The following is a 24,605-nucleotide window of genomic DNA, read 5'->3' as shown; positions in this document are numbered from 1 at the left end:
GCCGCTGACCCCGCACCGGGCTCCTCTGAGGCGCATGGCGCCCGGCAGCTTTCATGGCCACACCTGCACAGCCTCATTAATTAATATCATGTTTTACATTTCATTTTAATAGTCTTTTCATTATGGAGCTTATTCCCAAGGTAGGAAAAATTGAAATTCTTTGCAAGAGCATGATAATTGAGCTGTAGTGTGATGGGGAGGAAAGTGCCTTGGAAAGTGTCTGTCAGAGCCGTCTCGCCGCACAGGCGGTCCCAGCGGGGCCGGGCAGGTCCCTGCCGCGCTTTGCGAGGTTTCACCGGCAGAGCCCGCCTGCCGGAGCCCGGCTCGGGTTACCCTCGGGCCAGCACTGCCAGGCTGGGAGAACAAAACCTCCCCGGGCACTGCCCCGCGGCTCGGCTGCCGGGGCCCCGCGGCTCTCGGGCGCTCGCGGACCGGGCAGCGGCTTCGCTGCTGGGCTCCTTCTGGGCTTATTTAGGACTGAGTTGCAGCCCAGGGCCTGGTTCTGGGTTTCTTAGGACTGAGACATCCAGTGCATGGAGCCCCTTTGGCTGTTTCTTCAGTTTAGTGTGAAACACCAAGCGTGGCAGTATAGGAGGCAAAACCCTTGGTTATTGTCTCGGTGCTGGGACTTGCTCCTGCAGTTTAAAGATCGATACACGAGTGTCTCCACCGCTGTTTGGAACATGAAGATGCATTTGGATGAGTGTAGGGAACCCGGGGTTCACCGTGAGGTTAAGGCATCGCTGTTCAAGAAAGGCGACTCAGCAAGAGGAGTTAATTAAATTGTGTCAGGATTACTTGCGAGTTTGGAAACAGACTTTTGTTTTCTCTTTGCAAAAAATGAGGTTTCTAAATTAGACAAAGCCTGCGTTCTGTTCCTGCCTCTGACCTCGGGGATGCTTATTTACGAGCTAAACAGCACGAAGATGGAAATGCTTCATTAGCAAGCAACATTGCATGTTATCTGGAGAAGATCCTAATGAAGTAAATTAGCAGGGAAACGTCTGTTGCTTTCTGTCTTGGTTTTGGTGCTCAATCTGGTACTAATTCTGGCCTTTTGTGACCTTTTTATCCGTCCCTTCATCCTGCATATGAGACGTGTTTTGTTCATTAACCATGGACGAGTGTTGCAGCCTTTGAACTGACGCGCTCCGGAGTTCACCTCTGCTCTCCAGGGGAGATTTGTTCCTGTCTTATGTTCCTTCATTTCCAAGACCTTCCAGACAAAATGTGAGAGGTGGAGCTGGAGGGGGAGGAGGCTGAGAGGGACCGAACGCCGAGCCAGGCAGAGAAAGGGGTGTGTGGACATACACGTGCATGCGTATGCACGATAGAGTTCTGCCTTCTGCTCCCTTTTGCATAATTACTTCTATAATTTAAAAAATAGCTTCAGCTTATAATGGAAAATCAAAGTCTTGGTTTACACAAAATCCATGGCACATCTAGAGATGTCCCCTCATGCCCGCGCTCTGCGTCCCCTGATGCCCAGGCTCCGCATCCCCTCATGCCCGGGCTCTGTGTCCTCTTGTGCCTGGGCTCCACGCCCACTCGTACCCGAGCTCCACCTCCCTCATGCCCAGGCTCTGAGTCCCCTCGTGCCCAGGCTCCGTGTCCCCTCGCCGCAGGAGATGCCTGAGCGGTGGGTGCCCCGGCTCCGTGTCCCCTCGCCGCGGGAGATGCCTGAGCGGTGGGTGCCCCGGCTCCGTGTCCCCTCGCCGCAGGAGATGCCTGAGCGGTGGGTGCCCCGGCTCCGTGTCCCCTCGCCGCAGGAGATGCCTGAGCGGTGGGTGCCCCGGCTCCGTGTCCCCTCGCCGCGGGAGATGCCTGAGCGGTGGGTGCCCCGGCTCCGTGTCCCCTCGCCGCGGGAGATGCCTGAGCGGTGGGTGCCCCGGCCGTGCGTCCGTGCCGCAGCGCTGAGCTGCAGCCATCGTCACAGGCACGGAAGAGTTTTGTTCAAGGCTTAAAACGCTTGCTTAAATTAATGACCAAAAATGTCAGATTTGTCCACAGCTAATTATTCATTAGATGCGTAATTAGTGTGAGATGATTGTGACATTTTACTGTTATTAATTTTTATACTCTAATAGGAATGAAATCAGCCTGTGCTCACAGAACACCAGTTTGAGCTCGGCACTGGAGGTGCCGTTGCTGGGCTGGGCAGGTTGCAAACGAGTAATTATTTCTGCACATGTTGATTTTTAAGGCATTTTGTTCTGAGAGGGTGTTGACGCTGTTGGGTTTCCTGAGGTCCGTTTGAACTTCTGCTGTGTCTCTGCTCCAAACAGTCGCGAGACTCAGGTGGCCGGGCTGGGCCTCCTCAATACCGAGCCTTGTTGTCTTTGTTCAGGCGGCGATCAACTCAGAAAGAGCAAAGCCAGATGTGTTGGGTTCTGTTCGTTAGGAGACTGGCGGCTTTCTGGCTTTGTTGTGTTTTAATCCACCAAGAGCAGATGCAGGTTGACAAATGGCATCAGCCAAGGGACACAACTTTATAAGGTTGTGTTGAAGCGGGGCTTGGAAATCGCCAGCTGAAATCTAATTTGTAGCCAAGTGGAATAAATTGGAAGTGATAGTTATTCAATTAATGGCATGGGCAGCAAGGTGAGGTCTCCTCTCAAAATAGCAGAATAAGGTTTCTTGATAGGGAGAGTTGGGAAAACGGGGCACAGCACCAGGTTCTCAGTCCAGTTCAGCCGTTAATCATCTCAGTAGCAGGAGGGAGATGTGATTGTTCTGGAGAAACTCAGCCAGGTGGTTGGAGGGAGCGGTTCCCAAAAGCGCAGTGGAGTCCAGACCCAGCGTGACCGGGCGAGCGCCGTCCGCGTGCCGGGCAGAGCGGAGCCAACCACGCCACGGCTTCCCGGGCAGGGGCACCGCGGCATCCCCAGCATGGACACCACGGCTTCCCGGGCAGGGGCACCGCGGCATCCCCAGCATGGACACCACGGCTTCCCGGGCAGGGGCACCGCGGCATCCCCAGCATGGACACCACGGCTTCCCAGGCACGGGCACCGCGGCATCCCCAGCACGGACACCACGGCTTCCTGGGCACGGACACCACGGCTTCCTGGGCACGGACACCACGGCTTCCCGGGCAGGGGCACCGCGGCATCCCCAGCATGGACACCACGGCTTCCTGGGCACGGACACCACGGCTTCCCGGGCAGGGGCACCGCGGCATCCCCAGCATGGACACCACGGCTTCCCGGGCAGGGGCACCGCGACATCCCCAGCATGGACACCACGGCTTCCCGGGCAGGGGCACCGCGGCATCCCCAGCATGGACACCACGGCTTCCCGGGCACGGGCACCGCAGCATCCCCAGCACGGACACCACAGCTTCCCAGGCACGGGCACCGCGACATCCCCAGCACGGACACCACGGCTTCCCGGGCACGGGCACCACGGCATCCCCAGCACGGACACCACGGCTTCCTGGGCACGGGCACCGCAGCATCCCAGGCACGGGCACCATGGCTTCCTGGGCACGGGCACCGCGGCATCCCCAGCATGGACACTGCGGCACCCCCAGCATGGACACCATGGCCCTGCTGCCCCTGCTGTTGCCAAGGTGTTCTTTGGTACCTGAGGAGCTCAGTGACAGGGGGCAGCTGGAGCACACTCGCAGTGCTCTCTGTGCACCCAGAGATGCGGAGTGGATGGTTCACTAATGTATCCGCCAGACTTCTCGCCGGTTCCTGTGGTGCGGTGCTTCAGATCTTCGGGTAACTGCATAGTGGTGAAGCTGCTGTAGTTCTCTGTGCCACAAGCAGACCAAGAAATATAGAAAGGCTTTTTTTTTTATCAAAAGAAGACTTTCTTCCTATGCAAATGGCCTCCATAATAATATTATCAGCGTTGCCTCCGGCTGGCACAAGCTGAACGCAACAGAAGTGGAGTTTGTGATTGCCAGCAGAATGGTTCTAAGCTTTATCAGTTCAGTAAGTAGGAAAGGAAGACTCGTTTGACCTGGAATAATGGGATCCTTTGGTAGCATTTGGAGCCGGGCAGCTTGTTCAGCAGGCGGGTTGGTGCTGGAGCCCATGGGCTGGTCCCTGCTCAGTCGGCACCGCCGTCCCGCGGCCGCCGCGCGTGGGTGCACGGGAGCGCTCGCGTCGGGGTCAGCGCAAACGAACCACGTAGATCAAGTCCAAACCGAGACTTTTCTCAGCTTGTGATATACGTATAGTCCGACATCTGTGGTCTTTCATTAAAAACAAAGTTATGAGAGTGAGATTTCACTCAGCGCCACTGGTGTGGTGCCTGTGAAATCATTAACAGTTTGATATTGTAGCTCTCTCATTATAAACTTCTGTGGGAAAGGGGAATTAATTTTGCTGTGCAGTCAGAAGCTGTCAGAGCAGATCCCTCCCTTCCTGCATAACCGGAGCAGAAATTCCTCGTGTGTGCATTGACCCCATCTCTCTGGGGAACACGTTCGTTGAAGTCGCACTTCTAATTAAACTTGTGCTGCAGGAGAGGAGTGTGAAAATAATGCTGAGCAACAGCAGCAGGCCTGGAGGAGTTCGCAGGAGTCTGGAGCAAGGCAGAGGGTAATGCGTCCAGCCCGAACTCCAGAGAGGAGGTACCCGTGGCAAATCTTTCCTGCTTGTACGTAGGACGTTTTCCATAAGCAAGAATTCCAGTCGGTATCTTCCTGCAGCAGCGTCCCGAGCTGTCTCACAGTGTGCAAGCCCTTGCTGGGGTTTCTGAGGCAGCGATGCCGGTGAACGTGCCAGTGCTGGCGTCCCGGCAGTCCTGGTGTGCCACCGCTGCGCCGCAGAGGGGCGGGAGCTGCTGGCGCTCCGACCGCTTAGGAAACCAAACAAAACCTATTGCGGGCAAGTGGCGGCCTCTGCATGGAGGATGTGCTGGGACAGCGCTCTGGGGCGGCCTCTGCATGGAGGATGTGCTGGGACAGCGCTCTGGGGCGGCCTCTGCATGGAGGATGTGCTGGGACAGCGCTCTGGGGCGGCCTCTGCATGGAGGATGTGCTGGGACAGCGCTCTGGGGCGGCCTCTGCTCTGCTCTGTGGCGACTCGGAGCCGGGGGCTGCCCATGGAGCCGGGGGCTGCCCGTGGAGCCGGGCAGAGGGGGTATTGATGGGGTATTGGTGCCAAGGGACTGTCAGCTGAAAGGTGAAGATCTGCTGCGCTATCCCAGGGCTCTGAACTTTCTCCCCTCCAGGCAACTGGCAGGGTGTCTCTAAATATTTGAGATGGTAAAGAGCTCGAGCTGGATTACTCCTGGACACGAGCAATTATAATTGTAAATGCACTGTTATCTGAGCGCTCTCCTGGCGCGGTGCTGGCTCCGAGCAGGACGCGGTACAGGAGGGCGTGCGGTGGCGGGCAGGGTGAGGAGAGCCCTTCCTTCCCTGGCTGTTTGCAGCAGACCTGGCCCCCTGTCCCTCCCCGCCGTCTGAGAGCTGCGGAAGGGGCTTCCAGGCTGCCCCCGCAGCTCCGCTCTGAGCACCTGGTGTTAAAGGCATTTGTATTTCAGTGTTGAATTTAACTGATCTCGGAGACTGGCAGCGTGTTATTAAGTGTGAAATCGGTCTGTCGGGCACAAAGCGAGGTCCCCGTTCCTGGCAGCGCAGGCTGTTGGCAGGACACATGCCACACAAAACGCAGCATTTTCTACAGCCTGAAATTGTTCTTTCCGGAGACAGGAGGTTGGGAATTTACCCCCTGCGTGGTTTCCAGCGCGGGGGCTGTGTTTCTGTCACACGGAGGAGGAGAGATCAGAGGACGTTCCGCAGGAGCTCGGGAGGCTGCTGATAGATGAGCCTTTCAGATGGAGTGTTTGCATACAGCAGTGCTGGGAACAGGTACCCAGTAATTCCCACCCCCGCGCTCGGATGCTCAGCACCTCTCCAGCGCCGGGAAGCCACTGCCTGCCCCCTCCAACAGAACCAGCGCAGCCTCCACGTTCCACCCCCTCCCCAGTGAAAAGGGAGGAAAAGACGGTGCGCCCATGGTGTCCCACCTGCTAGTACTGAGCTTAAAGCCCAGCCTGTGTGCAAGGCAGAGGCTCCTTCACGGGAAAGGTTGGTGGGAATAAAGACGAGATGCCTCCAGCATGGCCCTCCAACGCCTGCCGATCTCTGGGGCCTCGCTGGGGGTTCAGAAATGGTTTGAAGTCGAGGTGTCAATAAAAGGAAAGCTTCATAAAACAATCCTCGGAAAAATAAACGAAATCCTTTTATCTGATTCCTTGCTGGTCCCCTGAGGTTCCTGAGATGTGGGGTGGGGGGACCACAAGTTCATCTGCAAAGGATAATCTGGAAAGGCTTTTTTATATCTGCATGAGCAGTTAACTGGAGCATGGCGCAGTGTTTACGGCAGGATTTTGGCTTCACAATGGATTAAAAGATTTTAAAATCCATCTGCAGAATATCTTGAACTTGAGCATTGTTGTGTGCTCAAAATAACGTTAGTCTTTTAATGTTTGATGTGCTGGGAGCCTTGAGGGAATCAAAGGGGTTTGAAATGGCAGGAGGGGGGGCAGCTCTTGGCATGCACAGGGTCCTTCGAAGGGCTGGCACGGGGCCCTGCCCAGCAGAAGCGCCGCTGCGGGTCGGCAGCCCCGTGCGAGCCCAGGGCCGGGGGGGCTCTGCCGGGTGGGCTCAGCGTGTGGGGTGTGACGAAGCTGCTGCAGCAGCCCGTGGTTGCCACCTGCACGGCTGTGAAGCTGTGCAGTGGGTCCAGCCCGGTTAAAGGATCCCGCCAGGAGAGAAAGCCGGAGTTTGCGGTGCAGAGCTCGGCCCAGCCGTGCCGGCTGCAGGGTGTCTGTGCCGAGCTTTGTTCTGGCAGCGGCTGAAGCCGCAGTCCGGCCCAGGTGTGTCCGCTGCCCTTGGCAATGAGCCGGGCGCCGCGTCCAGGGCTTTGGGGACCGCGCGTGGCCTGAGGGGTCACCGAAACGCGTGGGGGCCTGGGCACCGAGCGCAGCCACGGCAGCCTGCTTAGTTGGCTGAACTGGAGGGGCCGTGACCTGCCCAGAGAAGTTCAGTGGATGCGCTGGTGGCGCACGGGACGGGGTTCAGCACAGCAGAGCAGGGCAGGTCGCGCGCCTGGGGGCACCAGCCCAGGGACACGTTTCCCTTCGGCCCCTCCGGTGCAGTTCATGGTCAGGCGCCGGACAAAAAGGGGCTGCCAGGATTAGCAGTTTGGAGCTTGCTCATTGCAACTCGTTGTACTTTTAAAATGAGTTGCCATTTACATTTTTTGCCAACAGGCAGCTGTGAAAAAGCCCTTGGACTAAACCGTCTCCTTAGGGGGTAAAGCAACCTCCAGTATATTTTAATGGATTCTTGTCAAATTACTGATCAGAATAAATCCAAGTGCTCTTGGAGACTGAATGTTTCTTGTTAAACTCTCCAAAAAAAGAATAGGATTGATTTGGAAATGTCACTTGTGATTTAAAAGCTTAAAGGTGAGAACATTGGGATATAATTAGCAGCAGCTGATTTTTCCCGTATTTCCTCCTTGCTGTCTGCATTAGAACGTGGTGCCCGGGGCTGAGTTCCTCGGCCGGCAGAGGCAGGGCCTGCAGGCCCCGCCGTGGGTGACCCCGGGTGCGCCCCGGTCACGCCGCGTTCAGGTGACGGCAGCGTGAGGCGCACGCGCCGCGTGGCGCTGTAAGTCCTGGCGCTCTTGGTGATCGGTTCTGCCGTCCGTCTGTCCCGTCCGTCCCGGCGGCGGCCGCTCGTCCTTGGCCTGGGCACCGCTGGCGCCACGCGATGGAGTCATGGGGAGGCGGCAAAAATAGCGATATTTATAGAGCGATTTTAGCAGCCAAAGTCAGCGTGGTGAAACGCTCTGTAATGGGGGGGGCTCATTGGGGCCTCAGGTCTTGATTTAATTGGATTCTTTCTTAACTGAAGAAAAGAGACGTGGTCCTGCCGCTCTGGACTAATTTCCAGTATTAGGAAATATTAGTGTGAAATACCATTGTCATAATCTTCTGGAAATACCACCTTTTATCACTCTAGGTATTAGTTTAGAAATATTCCTTTATTTCTCAAAAATAGAATGTGAGCCTATAAATAGAAATCACGTTGTGAATCCAGATTTTAGCTGAAATCACTGGTATGAAGTATTCAAGACGCAGTCTTTGAAGAGTCTGATTGTGAGGGTCCCACGGCGTTAGGAATACATTGTACCGCAAACCCGTGACGAGAGCCGCTCTCCCTTTCTCCGATGCAGGGAGTGCAGCCGTCGGTCGGGATCGCCCGGTCCTGTCTGCGCCGTGGCTTTGCCCTGATGATGCGCGTTTCTTCTGCTCAAATTATCTTTGTCGAATTTGAATAACATTCAATTTCCTGACATCTAAGGCTCTTTGTACCCTGCGAATTGTTATCCTTGGTCACAAAGGACACGTGGGCCCTGCGCCGGTAGCTGTGCGCACAGAGCCGTGCCGAGGCTGCAGCCCCATCCGCAGCTCGGGCAGGCGTGGGTGCGCTGCGGGCGCCGTGTGGCCCGGCCGCCCTGGGGCGCCGTAACCGTCGTGTCTGTGGTGTCCGGATTTACTGGAGGGGAACACGCAGAGAAAATGTGTTGGGCTTAAATCTGGAGCGCCGGAGGGTGTCCTGCAGTGCTCCCGGCCCTGCCAGGGGCCCGCGCCGCAGCGCCTCCCTCGCACAGCCCTGGTGTTTGCGGGGCGGCGCGAGGCCGCCCTGATGACAATTTAATGAGGCTTGGTGTTATTGAGGGCCCTTCGGTGCCAGTTCTGCGCTCGTCAGCAAACGGATCCGGCGGCCGGCGCGCGGGGTCACCCTGCTCTGCGGGACCGGGCTGCGCCGGGTGCTGCGGCAGGGCTTCCCTTTTGTTTGTTATTTGCTGCTTTAGCCATTGGAATTGAGTTTGTGCCCATTAAAACTAAATTAGCGCTGCCTGGAATTCTAAATAGGCTCTGGCAGAGCAGCCTGTTAACTCTGTTGGAGCTGTTTCTGCAGATCCTCCTCTACAGGCGCACGGTGCGCACTGGAAACCACTGCAAAATGTTGATTATTTGCACGTTCCCAAGGATAATTAGAGTGATGGTTCCAGAGACAATGTATTATGGTTTCGAAAGCCATTAGCATGGCTCAGAGCTGGTTTTAATTTTCTCTACTTCAAAAAAAAGCGTGGTGTAGAAGTCTCACCAAATGAGTTTGCAGTTCCTCGGGCTGGTGCTGGACGAGGGCCACGAGCTCCGGTCCCGGAGCGGCTCTGGTGCCGCTGCTCAGGTCGTCCCGTCCTGGACGCCGGGCAGGACTCGGTGGCCTCGGCAGGTCTGGCGGCTCGTGGGGTGAACAGACGCCGTGTGCTGGGCTTGCTGCCAGAATAACCTCTGTTGTTCAATAGGGTCTGGTGAGAAAAGAGAAAATACACCTGAGCGAAATGGTGCATCTTGTTTACAAAGAGTGGGATTTAATTTAAAGCTTATTCTTTGCAGAAAAGAAAAACATGTTCAATCAGCCAGAACCACTCCAGCAGGGTTTATGAGACACGGCTTGGCTGCCTGTTCCTGGTACCAGCCAGGACCCTCAGATCTGGTGATTATGTATTGCAGCTCTTTCCTGGGTGTGCAGCGGGTGAACGGAGCTCGCGCTGGTGCCGCGCCAGCGTCCGCGCTCCTCGCAGCCCCGGCACCAGGCGGTGCCCAGGCGCGCTCCCCCCAGGCTTTGTCTTGGCTTTGTTTGCCTTGGCTGCGCGTCTGTGCCTCATAAAGCAGCTGGGGAACCTTCTCGTTGGAGCCCAGAGGAGCGGGTCAGCGCTGTACAGACACGGCCGTGGTTGGTTGGGTTTCTTCTGGAGCCACGTCTGTTCCTGAAATGTCCGAAAGACGCTTTGCAGTTTTCCAGGCCGAGGGAGGTCGCAGGGACGCGGGGCGCGTTGTTCCCAGGTGCAGGATGACCCGGTGCCCGTCTCTGCTGCCGCCAGCGCTCCGTGTCACGGACAGGGCTGCCTGGGGACGGCGCTGCCCGCTCGTCGCCCGGGGTGGCCAATCTGCACCTCGTGGTCCGTCCTCATCTCATGGTAAAAAATGCACTATGGGCATCAATCTGCTGTCAGCAAATTCAGCTCCTTTGCTTCTGCAAAGCCCAAGCGCGACCTGCGCTGCTGCCTCCTGTCGGGAAGGGCTGGGGATCGACCCCGCGGCTCAGAGCCGAGCAGAATTTCTTCTAGAACTTGATATAAAGTGGCCAACATGACTCCTGTGCAAATGCTTTGAATCCGTTTAATGCTGCCTGAGTAGATGTTAGGAATTATAAAAAGGAATACGATTCTGAGCTTGTCACCTAAACTATGATAATATTCCTTCAAAGCAGGCACATTTGCAAACATTATTAATTACCTGGGGAACAGCTCAGGGTTTAAACTGAATTAAGAGGAGGATGTGTTTTTGTGATTTCAGGTTTGATTGAGAGAGAGAGAGAGATGTCTGTGTTCTCAAACAAGGGAGCGCGTCTTTGTTACAGAGCTGGCAGCAAAATGCAGGGAGTGAGGCTGCACCGCGTCGCTCACCCCCCAAAACCGATCTACCAGCAGGGGTGTTATGCCAGGAACTACCTGGGGCCAAAATTGCTTTTAAACGTGTTTAGCACAGGCTCCTCTAACTAAAAAGCCCTAGGAGCGCGTGGCTAAACTGTGGCTTGTTTTCCTTGCAGGGCGGTGTGGCCCTTGTGCTGGAGCCCTCGGGGTCCGGGTGCTCTCGGGGGGCTGTGGGTGCCCCTCGGGGACTGTGGGTGCTCTCAGGGGCTGTGGGGGCCCCTCGGGGGCTGTGGGTGCTCTCGGGGGGCTGTGGGTGCTCTCGGGGGGCTGTGGGTGCCCCTCGGGGACTGTGAGTGCTCTCGGGGGCTGTGGGGGCCCCTCGGGGGCTGTGGGTGCTCTCAGGGGGCTGTGGGTGCTCTCGGGGGGCTGTGGGTGCTCTCGGGGGCTGTGGGTGCTCTCGGGGGGCTGTGGGTGCCCCTTGGGGACTGTGGGTGCTCTCGGGGGGCTGTGGGTGCCCCTCGGGGACTGTGGGTGCTCTCGGGGGGCTGTGGGTGCCCCTCGGGGACTGTGGGTGCTCTCGGGGGCTGTGGGGGCCCCTCGGGGGCTGTGGGTGCTCTCGGTGGCAGTGGGTGCCCCTTGGGGGCTGTGGGGCCCCTCGGGGGCTGTGGGTGCTCTGGGGGGCTGTGGGTGCTCTCGGGGGGCTGTGGGTGCCCCTCGGGGGCAGTGGGTGCTCTCGGGGGCTGTGGGGGCCCCTCGGGGGCAGTGGGTGCTCTCGGGGGCAGTGGGTGCTCTCGGGGTCCCACAGAACCCGCAGCGGGTGCTGCGTGGCGCGGGCCGGGCAGGGGCCGGGCGCAGGGCGCAGGGCGGGCGGCTGGCGGGGCAGCGAACCCGGTGCGTGAGGGCAGCGGAACCAACGCAGCCGCGCAGGGGAAGCGAGGGCAAGGCACCCGGTGTGGGAGCAGTGCCGCTTAGACCCCGTTAGCCAGGGAAATAGCTAGGATCTCTTTTTTCGTTATTTTGATCGCTTTTCCTGCCCTCCGTGTAAAGAAAGGATCAGCTTGTCTGAAATGACTGCATCCTAAGCCAAACCCACCAGGTGGATCTCACCATCAGAGCTCTGCTTATCTTAGGGGCACCTGGAGCTGGTTTCAGCCCCAGTTTTGCCGGCATTGCTGCACCTGGGTGCATTTAGAGCCGTCAGGAGAGGCAGCTCCTGTAATACAGAGCGCAGGTGTGTGGGTTCTGCACAACGGTGCCCAGCAGCCCTGGGGGACACTCAGCACACAGCACTCAGCACACAGTCCTGCTCTGGCCAGGCTGTGTGGCTGTAGGGTCTCTGCGCTGACGCTGAGATTCCTTTTCCTACCAGCCACGGAAACTTGGTTTTTACTTAATTGCAGTGTGCGGGCTGCAATTGAAAATACCCTCTGAAGGTGTTTGCTGCCTGGCTCAGCTGTGAGCTGAGGATTTCAGGGACCTTCGCGTGGAAATGGCGTCTTCCTTCGGCCCTCGCGTTGCCGCTGTCACCTGCAGGTAGGGGTTATTTCGGGTCTGCGGCGGTGAGGGCCCCGCGCCTTCAGCAGCGCGTGGTGCTCGTGGGGAGCCCGCAGCCACGTCCCTAAAGCGATAGGCGACTGCGGCCCGTTTGCTCTCGCGGAGCAAACTGAGACATTGATTTATCTATTTGTTTTGCAACCAACACCAGGGCTTCGTTGTGCCATTCCCTAGGGACGTGCTCCCGCGTGCTTGGGTTTGAAATTAACTGCTCTTAACAAAAGGTGTGCGTGGCTTTGGTTCTGGTTTTGAAGAGAAGTCCTGAAGTGCAGGGCTCAGCTTGCTGTGCCTTTGCGTGCGGCCGTGGGCTGTTGGGCAGAACACGTGGAGCCTCCCTTCCCCTGGAGCTTCACTGCAGCTCTGATCCAGGGCCTGGTTTGGGCCTCGTGCGCCGGCTCCATGTCTGCGGTGAAGCTGCGAGGGGCGTGCAGGCGGCCGTTGGGAGGCGGAGAGCGGAGCTCGGCAGCACGGGCAGAAAGCCCAGGGCAGCCGGACCCCGCGTGCCGGGCGAAGGGAGCGCGGGTGCCGCCGCGGCGCAGGGAGCCGCTCGAGGGAGGAGCGCCGGGTGTCGTGCGTGGTCGCCGGGAGGTGTTTACAGGAATTATCTGCCCACACTTGCAACTGCAAGGCCTGGGCTGAGCTCTGCGCTGCCTGTCGGGCGGCCCTGCCCTTCGGAAGCTTTCCTTCAGGTCAAAAGGAAATGGAAGCATATGGGAAGTAGGAAGAGGAGGAAGCTAAGAGGGTACGTCAGGTTTGAGGAGTCTGTCCTAAGCTCACAGATAAAGAAGCTGTCCATTTGGTTGTCTAGGACTTGCCCCATGGCAGTGAACACAAAGCGTGTTTGCTCATTAAGCCCAAACAATGTTCATGGTTGTTTATCAAAGCGTGTTCAGGAAATAACAGTAAGTAATCGTTAAAGTTCGTGCAAGTGCTGCTTATCCTGAGATTTCCTTCTGGACCAGCTGTGTGTTCCGGCTCCTTGGCCATGCTTAGCTCTCCGTTCCCCACATGCAAAATGCATTATTAAAATGCACTTAAGCAGCACACAGCAAATGGCTTCCCTGCTCAGCTGGAGCAGGGCTGGCTGCCTCCGCCGCTCCCAGCGACAGCGAGCTGCTGGGAGAGGAGAAACGATGAAGTATGAGGTTATTTAAGGCTCAGTCTGCCTTGGCGGAATGTGCTTAAAATGAAGATGTTGCTGATGAATAGGAAAAGAGAGAAGAGTGGAAGGCCCTGGGCCAAAGGTGCTTGGTGACATGGGGCTATTGTGTGGTATTATTTGAAGAACGGTGCAGCCCGGTGACCAAATGGTGTCTGTCACCTCGTTCCAAGGTGCCAGGGTCAGACGGGGCAGGACGTGGTAACGTAGGGCTGAGGGGTCCCACACTGAATTTCTGCGCCGAGGCAGCGAGCGACACCGCGGACAGTTACAGGTCGCCGTTTTGCTGGATTCGGCTAAACATACAGGAAATTACTCCTCGGCATTATTTAAACAAAATTAAGGTTGTTCTCTGGGTTTACTGGCAGCCTTGTGACAGATCCGGGATCGGGGATCCCGTCTGCCCGGACGCCCCTGCGCCCGCACGGAGCCGGCGGTGCCAGCGCCGCTCCCAGGAACAGAGCGGACAGACAGACGGACGGGTTTTCCTGCACTTGGAGTCAGTTATCTGGTTTAATTCCAGCTGAGAAACCAGGGCGTGGAATATACATCAGCACCACACAGACACTTTGCAAATCACCGCAATCAAGCTTAAATTCTTCTTATTCCTCACTGTAAACCTGTCCTGAAGTAGGTTAGTGGATCAGAGCAGATCTGCTCTGTATTATTTATAGGTTGTTTCCTCCGGTCCTTGCTGCTTGGCTGGGTGCTGCTGGAGAGGGCTCCATGTTCAGCAGCCCTTCCCTTTGCTGCAGCTTTAAACTTGCTATTTTTGTCGGTAGGAATCCCATCTCCCCAGCTCCCTTTTCTGCTAAAATCAGCACGCTGGCAGTGCTGAACGTCTTTCATCACTTGCCGTGCCAAGGTCTGAACGCGCTGAGAAGCGCCGCGCTGTTCGGTGAGCGGGGGCAGCGCCGCTCGGTGCTCGGGCGCCGTCCCTCGGGGCAGCGCCGCGTTCCTCCCCACCAGGACGCGGCGGCCGGGGGCTCTGCCCGAGCCCTGCTGCCCGGGGAGCCAGGCGACCTCTCGGGAGCGTTGGCAGCAGCAGAACTCGGCATTGGCTTCGAGGACGCCGGAGCTGAGCCGGCTGCAGCAGCCGGTGCGGGGCTGCCCTCTCACAGCGCCAGGCGCGAGCCCTCGTCGCTTTCAAGGAGCTCTCGTAATTTAAACCCGCTGTCAGGTGAAGAGGCTCCGCACAGCAGCCAAATGTGATAGGCAGGGTACGGCTGCATAATTTATGAAACTGCATTTCTTTTTGATGAGATTTTGAGTCTAAAAGCTCTGGGAGGGGTGTGCTGTTTTTTTATTGTATCTCCAAATTCAAATTATCTCGCGTTCTGAGGGCACAGCATGTGCTTGCAAAGAAAAAATAAAGAAAAAATAAAGAAAATGGAGAAGTGCAGGCTCAGGTGGCTGTTGCTGTGTGAGCGCTCGCGGTCCCCTCAGCGCGGGGTGGAGCAGCTCCCGCACGTCGCAGCGCGCAGCTCGGGGATCGGGCTCTGCGTCCGCAGCGGGACGTGGGCTCCGGCCGCTGCAGGGACCGTGCGCCCGTCCCCGGCCGGGACCGCGCGTCCCGCTGTTCGGTGTCTCTGCACCGGGCCCTGTTTCGTGTGCCGCGTCGTCTGGCTGCAGCTCGGTCTCTGGAAGCTGCTGGGGTCAGGATCTTCTGCCGGGCGTCCCATGGCCCTGGCTCGAGCAGCCCCGTGAAGCTCCGCACAAGGGAGCTCCCAGCCGCGCCGTCACCTCGGGAAGGCCGTGGATTTGGGGTCGGGGTGGCCGATCTCTCGCATGCCGGCAGTCGTTGTGCGAGGGGTGCGTGGGCAGCCATTGCTTCAAGTGAAAACCAGCACGCCGGCCCGGCCAGCTCTGCTCTCACTGCAGAGGAGGGTGCCCGGTGCTCGTGTGTGGGAGCGCAAGGGTTCCCCTGTGCTCTTGGCACAAGGGTTCCCGTTTTGAGCCGCTTGTTCTGAGAAAACTATTGCAGTTTGAGGTCGGAGAGGCGGATGTCGCCAGCCGTACTAATGTGTAAGGATTTGGGGACTCGCTGATGTTTTCTGGAGATAAACCGCTAGAAATTGGGAAAGTGTTACGAAACTGCAGCCCAAGTTCCTGCTCCCTTATCTCCGTGTGAGTGTTATTGAGAGTTTAAGATGTGTGTGTGATGAAGTGCTCCGTGGAGCAGCTGCGGTGGTGATGTGTCCTGAGGAGCATCCCCAGGCCCCCGCGGGCGGGAGAGCCCTCCCGAGGGGCAGAGCGCCCCGCGCCCCGCTGCCGACAGCAGCGCTTCCTCAAAGGAGCGCGCCCGGGCGGCTGTCGTTTGTGCTCCTGTAGCCTAGTGAGATATCACCTCGTCTGTTGTGTGGGCCGTGATTATTTTTAAAATATTTATTTATGTTAAATCTGTGGCGATGCGTCCTCTGAGGTCCTTCTCACGTAGTTTGGGATCGTTTGTGACTTGCGGGCTGTCGGCTCGAGCCGCCTGTCGAGGTGCCCACGACACTGAGCAGCACCCAGGGCTTTCCGATCTGATGGGGTTTGGTCATCAAGCAGGGAGGTGATGCCTAATACTCAATAAAACCCCTAAATCTGGCCTATGAAAAGGCATGAGTTATTTCTGAAGTGCTTCAGCGCCGAGGTCCATGTAAATGGAATCATTGGGCGAGGGGTGGGCTCCTGACGCAGGGTTGGCAGCTTCCCTCCAGCGCTAACCATGCGCGGTGCCTGAGCCGAGCGCCCTTCAGAGCTGCTTAAGAGCTTCTCTTTTCCATTTTGGTGAGATCTTTCTAAATTATACATTAAACTTATCAGGGTGAGTAATGCATCGCAGCTTCCCCGTGTCAGACCTAATGTGACTTGCTCAGCTGCAGCTTTGTGTTTGCCTTTCTCTTCCGTTTATCCTCAGGCTCTGCTGGAGCAAACCCGGCTCCCCGTGCCACCCGCAGTCTGTGCAGGGACACTGTGCGGGGCCGTGGGCCGCCCTGTGCGGGGCCGCCCTGTGCGGGGCCGTGGGGCGCCCTGTGCGGGGCCGTGGGGCGCCCTGTGCAGGGACACTGTGCGGGGCCGTGGGGCGCCCTGTGGGGCGCCCTGTGCGGGGCCGTGGGGCGCCCTGTGCGGGGCCGTGGGGCACCCTATGGGGCGCCCTGTGCGGGGCCGTGGGGCACCCTGTGGGGCGCCGTGTGCGGGGCCGTGGGGCGCCCTGTGGGCTGCTGTACCTGTTTCTTTGGCCGTGTCACACGCTCCACCGTGCAGGTGGTTTGCAGGACTGTTTGAAGCACTCCTTGTGTATTGTTTGCCTCATTTTATTCTGATGTATACATAAATAGTTGGATGCCTTCAGTAGGTGGCAGGCACTCCCGGGTCACGTCCCTCAGCGTTCCCCTGCTCCTTTCTTCCGGACGTCGGCGGGCAGGCGTGGGACGGCTCTTGGAATCCACGCGGTCGCTCCAGCCTCGTCAGCGCCTGAGCGTGTCCTGAGCAGCAGTCGGCTTCAGCTACTTGGATCACCCTTTCGCCTTGCTGTGTTTACGTTTCTATAGCAAAACACTGTATGTTTTCAGCAAAATTAATCAGTGTAATTATACATGATTTCCAATGTCGGGTTCAGCTGAAACACTGATTTAGGGTGGTGATTAGCCCTATCAGAAGCAACGAGGATGGAGAGCTAATCTGTGCCTAAATCTGTTCTTTTGAAAGGTGCCGTTTATACTCTATTCATAAATTGAATATTTCCTCTGAACCCCCCCAATCCATTTGAATGGAAAATACATTTATAAAATGCATTGATAGTAGATGGCAGCGCACCTTGTTTGTTCCCGCCTGGCGCTTTGCTGCCGTTCGCAGGGGTGCCTGTTCACACAGAAAGGGGCTGAGCTGAGGGTGTTCATTTATTAACAGGACCCCTGCACCTTTCTTTTGGCTGAGGTTGTATCGAGTGAGATCTCAAAATGATTTAAATCTGCATAGGCTTCGTCATCTCTGATCCCTAAAAGAGTCACAGTCTGTGCAGAGCGGTTACGACGAGCGCCGCGGGGGCCCAGCGCGCAGGTCCTGCCGTGCAGTACCCGTGCGGCTTTTCCCTGGGGCCTTGAACCCCTGCGAGGCTCCCGGGACACGTTCGGGGTTGGTGCAGACACGAACGTGGAGGAGTCGTGGAGATGTGGGTTATTCTCCATTTCCAGCATGCAGCCTTTCAGAATCAGGAGCATTTTAAAGATTGCAGGCTCCAAGAGTGATTAATTTGCTATTTTACTCCTTTAGAAAGTGCAATTATATAGAAACAAAGTTCCCGCATCGTAAAAAAAAAAAGTTCAGATCAATTAAAACAATTTACTTTGTTACTAATGGTTTCAGACGGTTGTAATTTATTGCTAAATAAGTGACTCCAGAGCGTGATGGCTCGGAGGGCGCGCGGAGGGACGCGAGCGGGCTCCTGGGCGCGTGGAGCCCGGGGTTTGGTTCGGGTTTGGTTCGGGTTTGGTTCGGGTTCTCGCTGCGAAGCGCCGGGGCCGGCGCAGCCCGAGGGCTCCGGGGACGCGGGGCTCGATTCCCCAGCGACGGCTTCACTGCCTTCCTCCTCCACCCTGCATTACGGGCTTTGCAAAGCTGTTCGGTTGGGGTTTCCCAGATTATTTCAGTTACAAATCAAAATCTCGGGGTTTTTCCATATGCAGACAAACAAAATTACCAAGGCGAGCGCATCCTTTGGCAGCCGTGAGGAGTCACCGGTGGCACAGAACGGTCTGCGATGTGTTTAGCGGAGACAAGAAGTTAAACAGCGATTACTGAGCAGCTGCAAATGTATGCTGCGAAATCTTTTGAATGGTCTTTCAAAATGGTCCTTTTTTAGTGGAACTCAATGGTGTCAAAAAACTAGGAGTCAGAGCTGGTGTTGTCAGGGTCTCACTTATCCTGGGGACGAGTCTGCTGCAGCTTCAATTTGCCAGCCGGTGAAATGGGCTGTCACGCGGCGGGGACAGCCAGATCCGTCAAGCTCCACACGGTTTTCCTTTATTAGTTCTATTGGTTTTATTGCCCTTCTTGTGCTCTGAGGGATGATGGTTGTTTAGTGACAAGAACCTGGAAAATCATTCAAGTTGACAATGCGTTTTAGATTTCATTTTTTCCTTGTGTCTCTATCTATAAAAAGGAACGACTTGACGACACGGTGAGCTTGGCGGGGGTTTGTGCCGAGGACTCGGCTCCGGGTTCAGGGCTCTGCGGCTGTCATTGTCCCCCGTCCCCGCCCGCGCGATGTTCGGCCCTCGGTCTGTGACCCTGGGAACTCGGCTTTCTAAGACGCATCAGTGCCTGAGCTGCAAAGGAACCTTTGATGTGCCCCCACTGTCCCCGGCACGCACCAGCGTGCGCGTTCTCCTGTTGGACTCCGAGCGCTCCGGTGTCTGGCGCTGGGTGTGCAGCCCACGGCTGCTTTCTGGGTGCCTCCGCGGATCCCGGGGTGCGTGGCTGGGCCGGGGCGCGGGCGGGCGAGCAGGCGGCGGTTGGCTCGCCACAGGAGCAGCGCACGGCGGGACCGGAACGGAGCAGCCGCTCTGCCCCTCCAGATTTTGTGCAGGGTGCAGTGTTCTCGGCGTCGTGTGTTCTGCTCTCTTGCTAACAGGAGAGTGCAGCAGCGCTCAACGTAGAAAACATGTCAACTTCAGAGGCGGTTTTGGTGAGTAAATATAAGAAAAAGAAAACAAAGTAGTTTCTCCGTGTAACGGCAAATGCATTGCTATTTGTTACGCTCTTCAGAAGGCATTGCCGAAACTTCAGTGTTGTTATTAGAGCAAACTATGGAATGAGCAGGTCACGGAAAATCTCCAAAGGGACAAAGCGAGGCGCAGCCGTGGAGTTACCAAAGGAGTTGGTAACTCTGCACCGCGTCTCCAGCCGCTTATCTGACAAATTTGCTCTCGCTCCTTAAAAATCTAATTGGAGGTGGCGTCAGCATCTGTCATCTGCTCAGCCTGCGCCTGCGGGCCCGGCAAAGCTCACCTTCTTCTGCCTGCACCGGCGCAGCTCTGGAGGCGGCTGCTGCGCTGTCGCCTGTGCGACGCGACCGCCTGCTCACTGCAGCGGGCTCGAGGCCAGGGGGTTAGGGTGAAGCCCATTTGATGTAGCCAGGTTGGAGCACCCTGATTCCCCATCACTAATAACGATTATAGTATCTGTGGTTAGCAGCCAGGTTGCTTATTCTGCCTTGGGAATCTGAGGCAGGACAGGCTCACTGTCCTGTTCCCTGCTCTCTTCTCTTGGTGTATGAAAGAGACACCTGGGACAGAGAGACCTGAGGTGGGCAGAGGCGCCAGCACGGAGCGTGCGCCCCCGGGAGCTCCGAGTTGCGCCAGCAGCCCGTGCAGCGCGGGGGCCGCGGTCCTGCGGGCGCGGGGTCTGCAGCACCGCCACGGCCGTTGTTGCTTTCTGGATAATGTATACACTTTCACTATCACATAGTTTCCTCCTTCATTTTTCATGAGAACTGGCACTAGATTAATGTTCGAGCCACGGAAGAAACGTAACACCGTGCCAGTCTGATTTATTGACCACTTAGTGCTGATGAAGCTGCAAACAAGAATCAGACAGATGTTGCAGCTGCATTTTTCTTTATCAAAACTAACAGCTTATTTTGTTTTTTTAACCACTTCTCGTGTCATCTCTGCTTACCCGGCAGCACGGGGGCAGTGGAACGAGCTCCTGCGGCCGCCGGCAGGACGCGATGCGCGGTGCGTGCGCGGGGCCGGGCCGGTGGCGGCAGCTCTGGCTGCGCCGGTGCAGCGGGCGGCTCCGCGGGGCTCGGGGCCGTCTGTCCCCGGGCCGTCTGTCCCCGGGCCACCGTCCGCCCGCTGCTCCAACCCTCAGTGGTTTCATAAGCCAGTGCTGCCATTAGCACAACCTTTGCAAACGAATGATGGCTTGTGCTCCCCCTCCCCCTTGGAACAGGGCTCTAACAGCATTAATGAAACATTAGGGTTTTAATTACACCATTATCATATTTATTTTTATAAATAATTCCAAAGCAGTCATTAAAGTTTGTGAACTTAGGAGTAAATGACTTAAGGGAAAGAAATCAGCTTCTCAATCTCGTTATTATCTATTGTACAATCTCCCTGGGACGCTGGTGGGAACTGGCGGAGTTGTTGCTGTTGAGATGATTCATTTACTCACAGGGCGGTAACGCGCTGCTGAGCTCCCTGCTTGGAGCGCCGGTGCCGGTGGACGGGGCTGCAGGCGGCCGGGCGTCCCCCGAGTCCCCGCGTCCCCTCGAGGGGCGCAGTGAGCGGCCCCGCGGGAGCGAGCGCCGTGAGGTTCTGCGCAGGACACGGGCTCTTCGGTCCCAGCCTCTGAAGCTCGCAGCTTTCGTTGCAGAGCCGCAAGATCTTCAAAAGAGAAGAAATGTGGGGCTTGTCTGAGAAGGGCCTGTCCTTGGGGCACTGTGGTGCTGTTCGAGAGCCTCTTTGCCCTTCCCTCCCGCTTTCCGCTGCTGCACGGGAAGCGTGGCTGTTACGGGTGTTCTCGGGTGGATTTCTGTGTATTTGAAATAGCCCAGTGTGGACCGGGACCGATGAAAGCGTTGGACCAAACAGACCACAGGTCCCTTTAAGCAAAGCAAATCACCTGGTGTTCGCTGCGACTGTTTGTAGGACGCTCGCGAGTGTTCGGTGTCGTACGGTCGGAAAAGCGCTCGAGGGGCGAGGGGAGGACGCCTGCAAACTGTCATGCGCTGTCTTCTGCCACCTCTCCTGAAGGGCAGCTCCAATCCCAGGGCAGTCCGGTACAAACCGGGGTCTAATTGTGGTGCTTTCTGCCGTGGTTTTAGTTGGGCAGGCGGAGGCAGAGCCCCAGGAGAGAGGGGCCCGAGGCCGTGACGTCTCCTGTGCTCTCCCCGCAGAACCCGGACATCGTGCTGGTGCACTACCTGAACGTCCCTGCCATCGAGGACTGCGGGAAGCCCTGCGGCCCCATCTTATGCTCAATAAACACAGACAAGAAGGAATGGGCGAAGTGGACAAAGGAGGAGCTCATCGGGCAGCTCAAACCCATGTGTGAGTATCTGGAGGCTTTTTTGCTCTTTGGCTTTCCAGAGGGTTAAAATATCTGTTTATGGGTACATATCCTGGGAAAGGTATCCTTAGAAATGTAGCTAAAATAAAAGCTTCCGATTCTGATCAGACCTAGAAAACAAAGAGGATGTGGATAACGGTGTTCAGGGAGCACAGAGGGGCGCTGCTCGCCAAGAAGCCATCAGATTCGGTTCCAGTATTGGGTGTGCCATGAGATTCTGGAGCCAAGCACATTAGTTTCGTCACATTTTTGCATTAATCACATTCTTTCACAGCCTTCACAGTTTGATTGCCTGATGTTTCCAAATTTCTCTGCCCGAAAGCAGGTTTGTCAATGACTTAATCCAAGCGTTGTGCGTGGTGCTGGTCAAGTGACGGTCTCACCCTGTGCCAGTCCGTGTTGTGGTTCCTCTGGAGCTGGAGGCTGCACGAGGCTTTTGTCGATCCTTTGGTTTCCTTGGTTGCCGTTTTTCATAAGCACGTCGCGTTTTGGTCGGAGGGCTTTTCCGCGGAGTGCGGGGCAGTGGCGCGGCAGCGGGTTCGCGTGGCCGTGGGGCGCGGCAGCGGGTTCGCGTGGCCGTGGGGCGCGGCAGCGGGTTCCCGTGGCCGTGTGGCAGCGGGTTCGCGTGGCCGTGGCCGTGTGGCAGCGGGTTCCCGTGGCCGTGTGGCAGCGGGTTCCCGTGGCCGTGTGGCAGCGGGTTCCCGTGGCCGTGGGGCGCGGCAGCGGGTTCCCGTGGCCGTGTGGCAGCGGGTTCGCGTGGCCGTGGCCGTGTGGCAGCGGGTTCCCGTGGCCGTGGGGCGCGGCAGCGGGTTCCCGTGGCCGTGGGGCGCGGCAGCGGGTTCCCGTGGCCGTGGGGCGCGGCAGCGGGTTCCCGTGGCCGTGGCCGTGTGGCAGCGGGTTCCCGTGGCCGTGGCCGTGTGGCAGCGGGTTCCCGTGGCTGTGGGGCGCGGCAGCGGGTTCCCGTGGCTGTGGGGCGCGGCAGCGGGTTCCCGTGGCCGTGGCCGTGTGGCAGCGGGTTCCCGTGGCCGTGTGGCAGCGGGTTCCCGTGGCCGTGTGGCAGCGGGTTCCCGTGGCCGTGGCCGTGTGGCAGCGGGTTCCCGTGGCTGTGGGGCGCGGCAGCGGGTTCCCGTGGCCGTGGCCGTGTGGCAGCGGGTTCCCGTGGCCGTGTGGCAGCGGGTTTCCGTGGCCGTGTGGCAGCGGGTTCCCGTGGCCGTGGGGCGCGGCAGCGGGTTCCCGTGGCCGTGGCCGTGTGGCAGCGGGTTCCCGTGGCCGTGGGGCGCAGCAGGGATGGAGGCAGCGCACAGACAAACACCCCAGGCTGGTTTCCTGACATGCGGGGAGTTTGCTCTCATTCTTGGATTTGTAATTCACTCGGCTGCCTCCTCGCAGCCCAGCGCGTCATCCCAGAGCCCAGCTCCAGCGAGGCCCGGGCTCCTGCGCCCAGCGGTGTCACCCGTCGGAGCACAGCTTGGCTGAGACGGGCGCTGCTCACGGCTCTGGCAGACGATTCCTCTCTCCTTCCAGACCAGGGGATGTCTCAGAGCTGTGGTCAGGGAGCACAGGGGGCTGCGAAGCCTCCACCGAAACCTCTGCAGACTGGTGCCGATCTGACTGTCGGCAGCATCCTAACTGGTTGAATAAAAGGGTCATCATGTGTGTTGCTTCTGTACGACTGCAGCCTTTCAGGACAGTTGTGCAAAACGGGAAGCGACGGTAGATGGAGGTTCTGTGGGAGCGTTGTCTGAGACACCTGTAAGTCATTTTGGGCTGCCTGGCGTGAAGAATGGGCCTCGGTTTGGCGTCGTTCTCAGTTTTCTCTGCCTCTCGTGCCCTGTTATGGGCTTGCTTGGAGATCCCTGTGAACAGAGTAGCAGATTGTCCTCTGAGGCATCTGGTGGTAAAAGCAAAATGCAGTGGCAGAATCCAGCACAGCAGAATTCTGTGAATGAGCTCCATATGATCAGCAAATTGTGGGCCAGCTCCTGTTGAGGGTTTCTCCAAATCACCCCCGTTTGGCGCTCTCGTCCCTCGGCCGGCAGAGCACGCGTTACAGGCTCACAGCTGGTGCTACGTTCCAGTCTCGTTTCAGGTCCGCTATAATTAGGACCTGTCTTTCTTGGGGAAAAAAGCTTTTTTCATTGCTTTGCTGTTCATAAACCGATGGCTCGTGCTGCTGCTTGCAGACGGGAAGCTGTGGGTGTCCCCGAACCCCTTCGGGCACAGGCAGCTTGAGTTCTCTGTCCTGCCCATGGGAAGGGACCACCCAGGGCTCGGGGAGGTGACCTGGACCTGTGTCCCCACGTTGTCACACTGCGGCGGGCACTGGGCGCTTGCAGCCTTGAGCGAAGTTTAGGTACGGGAATTGGCACTGATCCGGTGTGAAGCACGGAGCTGTTGGGTGCTTTGAGCGCCGTTTGCACCGGCGGCCAGCGCCAGGGCGGCGCTGCGGGGGCCGCGGGGGCCGGGCTGCGGGGGCCGCGGGGGCCGGGCTGCGGGGGCTGCGGGGGCCGGGCTGCGGGGGCCGCTCACAAAACCGTCCAGCGAGATCTGTGCTTAAAAGTACTGAGAACAAAATCGCCGTGGAGCGCGGCGGGAAGCCCGTGGGGTCGGACTGGGGGGGTCTTCTGAGGGGGGTCCCCTCCGATCCCGAGATTCGGTGATCCGGTGATCCTGTGATTCTGTGTGGGCGGGGGCCCCGCCCCCGGGCCCCGCCCCCGGGCCCCGCCCCCAGCGCCCGTTCCTGATCCGCGGGCGGCCCCTGGCGTTTGAGTCGTAACTGATCAGGAAACACCGGGGGCGTCTGACCAGAAATCGGATTAAAATACCTCCCAGAATTGCTGCTAAGCTTCAGTAGTTTTTCCTCTTTTTACTTTTCTTGGCGTCCCTACATTAGGACTGTATTTGATCAAATGTGGTCCTGCACTGATTTCACTTTTCAAACCACTAAGAAACAGGAGGAGCGTGTGTGTATATGCTTTTTCCTTAACCGTCCTTTCATATTGCATTTTCTTCCGTATGGAAATCTCCTTTTCTGCTGATTCATTATGTGTCAGGAAGCCAAGCATGACATGTTACAAGTCGTCTCAATAGCGTTTGGTATTCAGTACTAAAATCTTACCAGCTCACAGGAGTTTGTCTTTACAAGGGAGAGGGAGAAAATGTGCATATTGGATGTGTTAAGGTAGTAGATAATTTGCATTAAGCATCTAGACATTCTTTTTTTGCCATCTGTCACCTTCTACTGGCTTTCTGTTTAATAACCTCCCTGGTGCATGGGGACCGTAAGCACTGAACTCTGCTGCACCCCGTTCGACCGGGGAGTGGAGGCAGCAGGACCTCGGCAGCAGCTGGGC

The 24,605-nt window shown here is 57.5% G+C and overlaps 1 protein-coding gene across 12 annotated transcripts in view; it reads left to right on the top strand.

Annotated features, from left to right (window-relative positions):
• Positions 1-24,605, top strand: part of CAMTA1 (calmodulin binding transcription activator 1) — a 156,043-nt gene that overhangs the window by 89,933 nt on the left and 41,505 nt on the right. For all 12 annotated transcript variants that reach the window (XM_065855143.2, XM_071798329.1, XM_071798330.1 and 9 more), the window contains one exon: positions 21,080-21,233. In XM_065855143.2, the coding sequence (XP_065711215.1) occupies positions 21,080-21,233 (154 nt within the window). The remainder of the gene's footprint in view (positions 1-21,079; positions 21,234-24,605) is intronic.

This window comes from Patagioenas fasciata, chromosome 23 (genome assembly GCF_037038585.1).
Source record: "Patagioenas fasciata isolate bPatFas1 chromosome 23, bPatFas1.hap1, whole genome shotgun sequence".
Classification (NCBI taxonomy): domain Eukaryota; kingdom Metazoa; phylum Chordata; class Aves; order Columbiformes; family Columbidae; genus Patagioenas; species Patagioenas fasciata.
The sequence above is the reverse complement of the archived record's forward strand: the minus strand, read 5'-3'. Positions and strand labels throughout refer to the sequence as shown.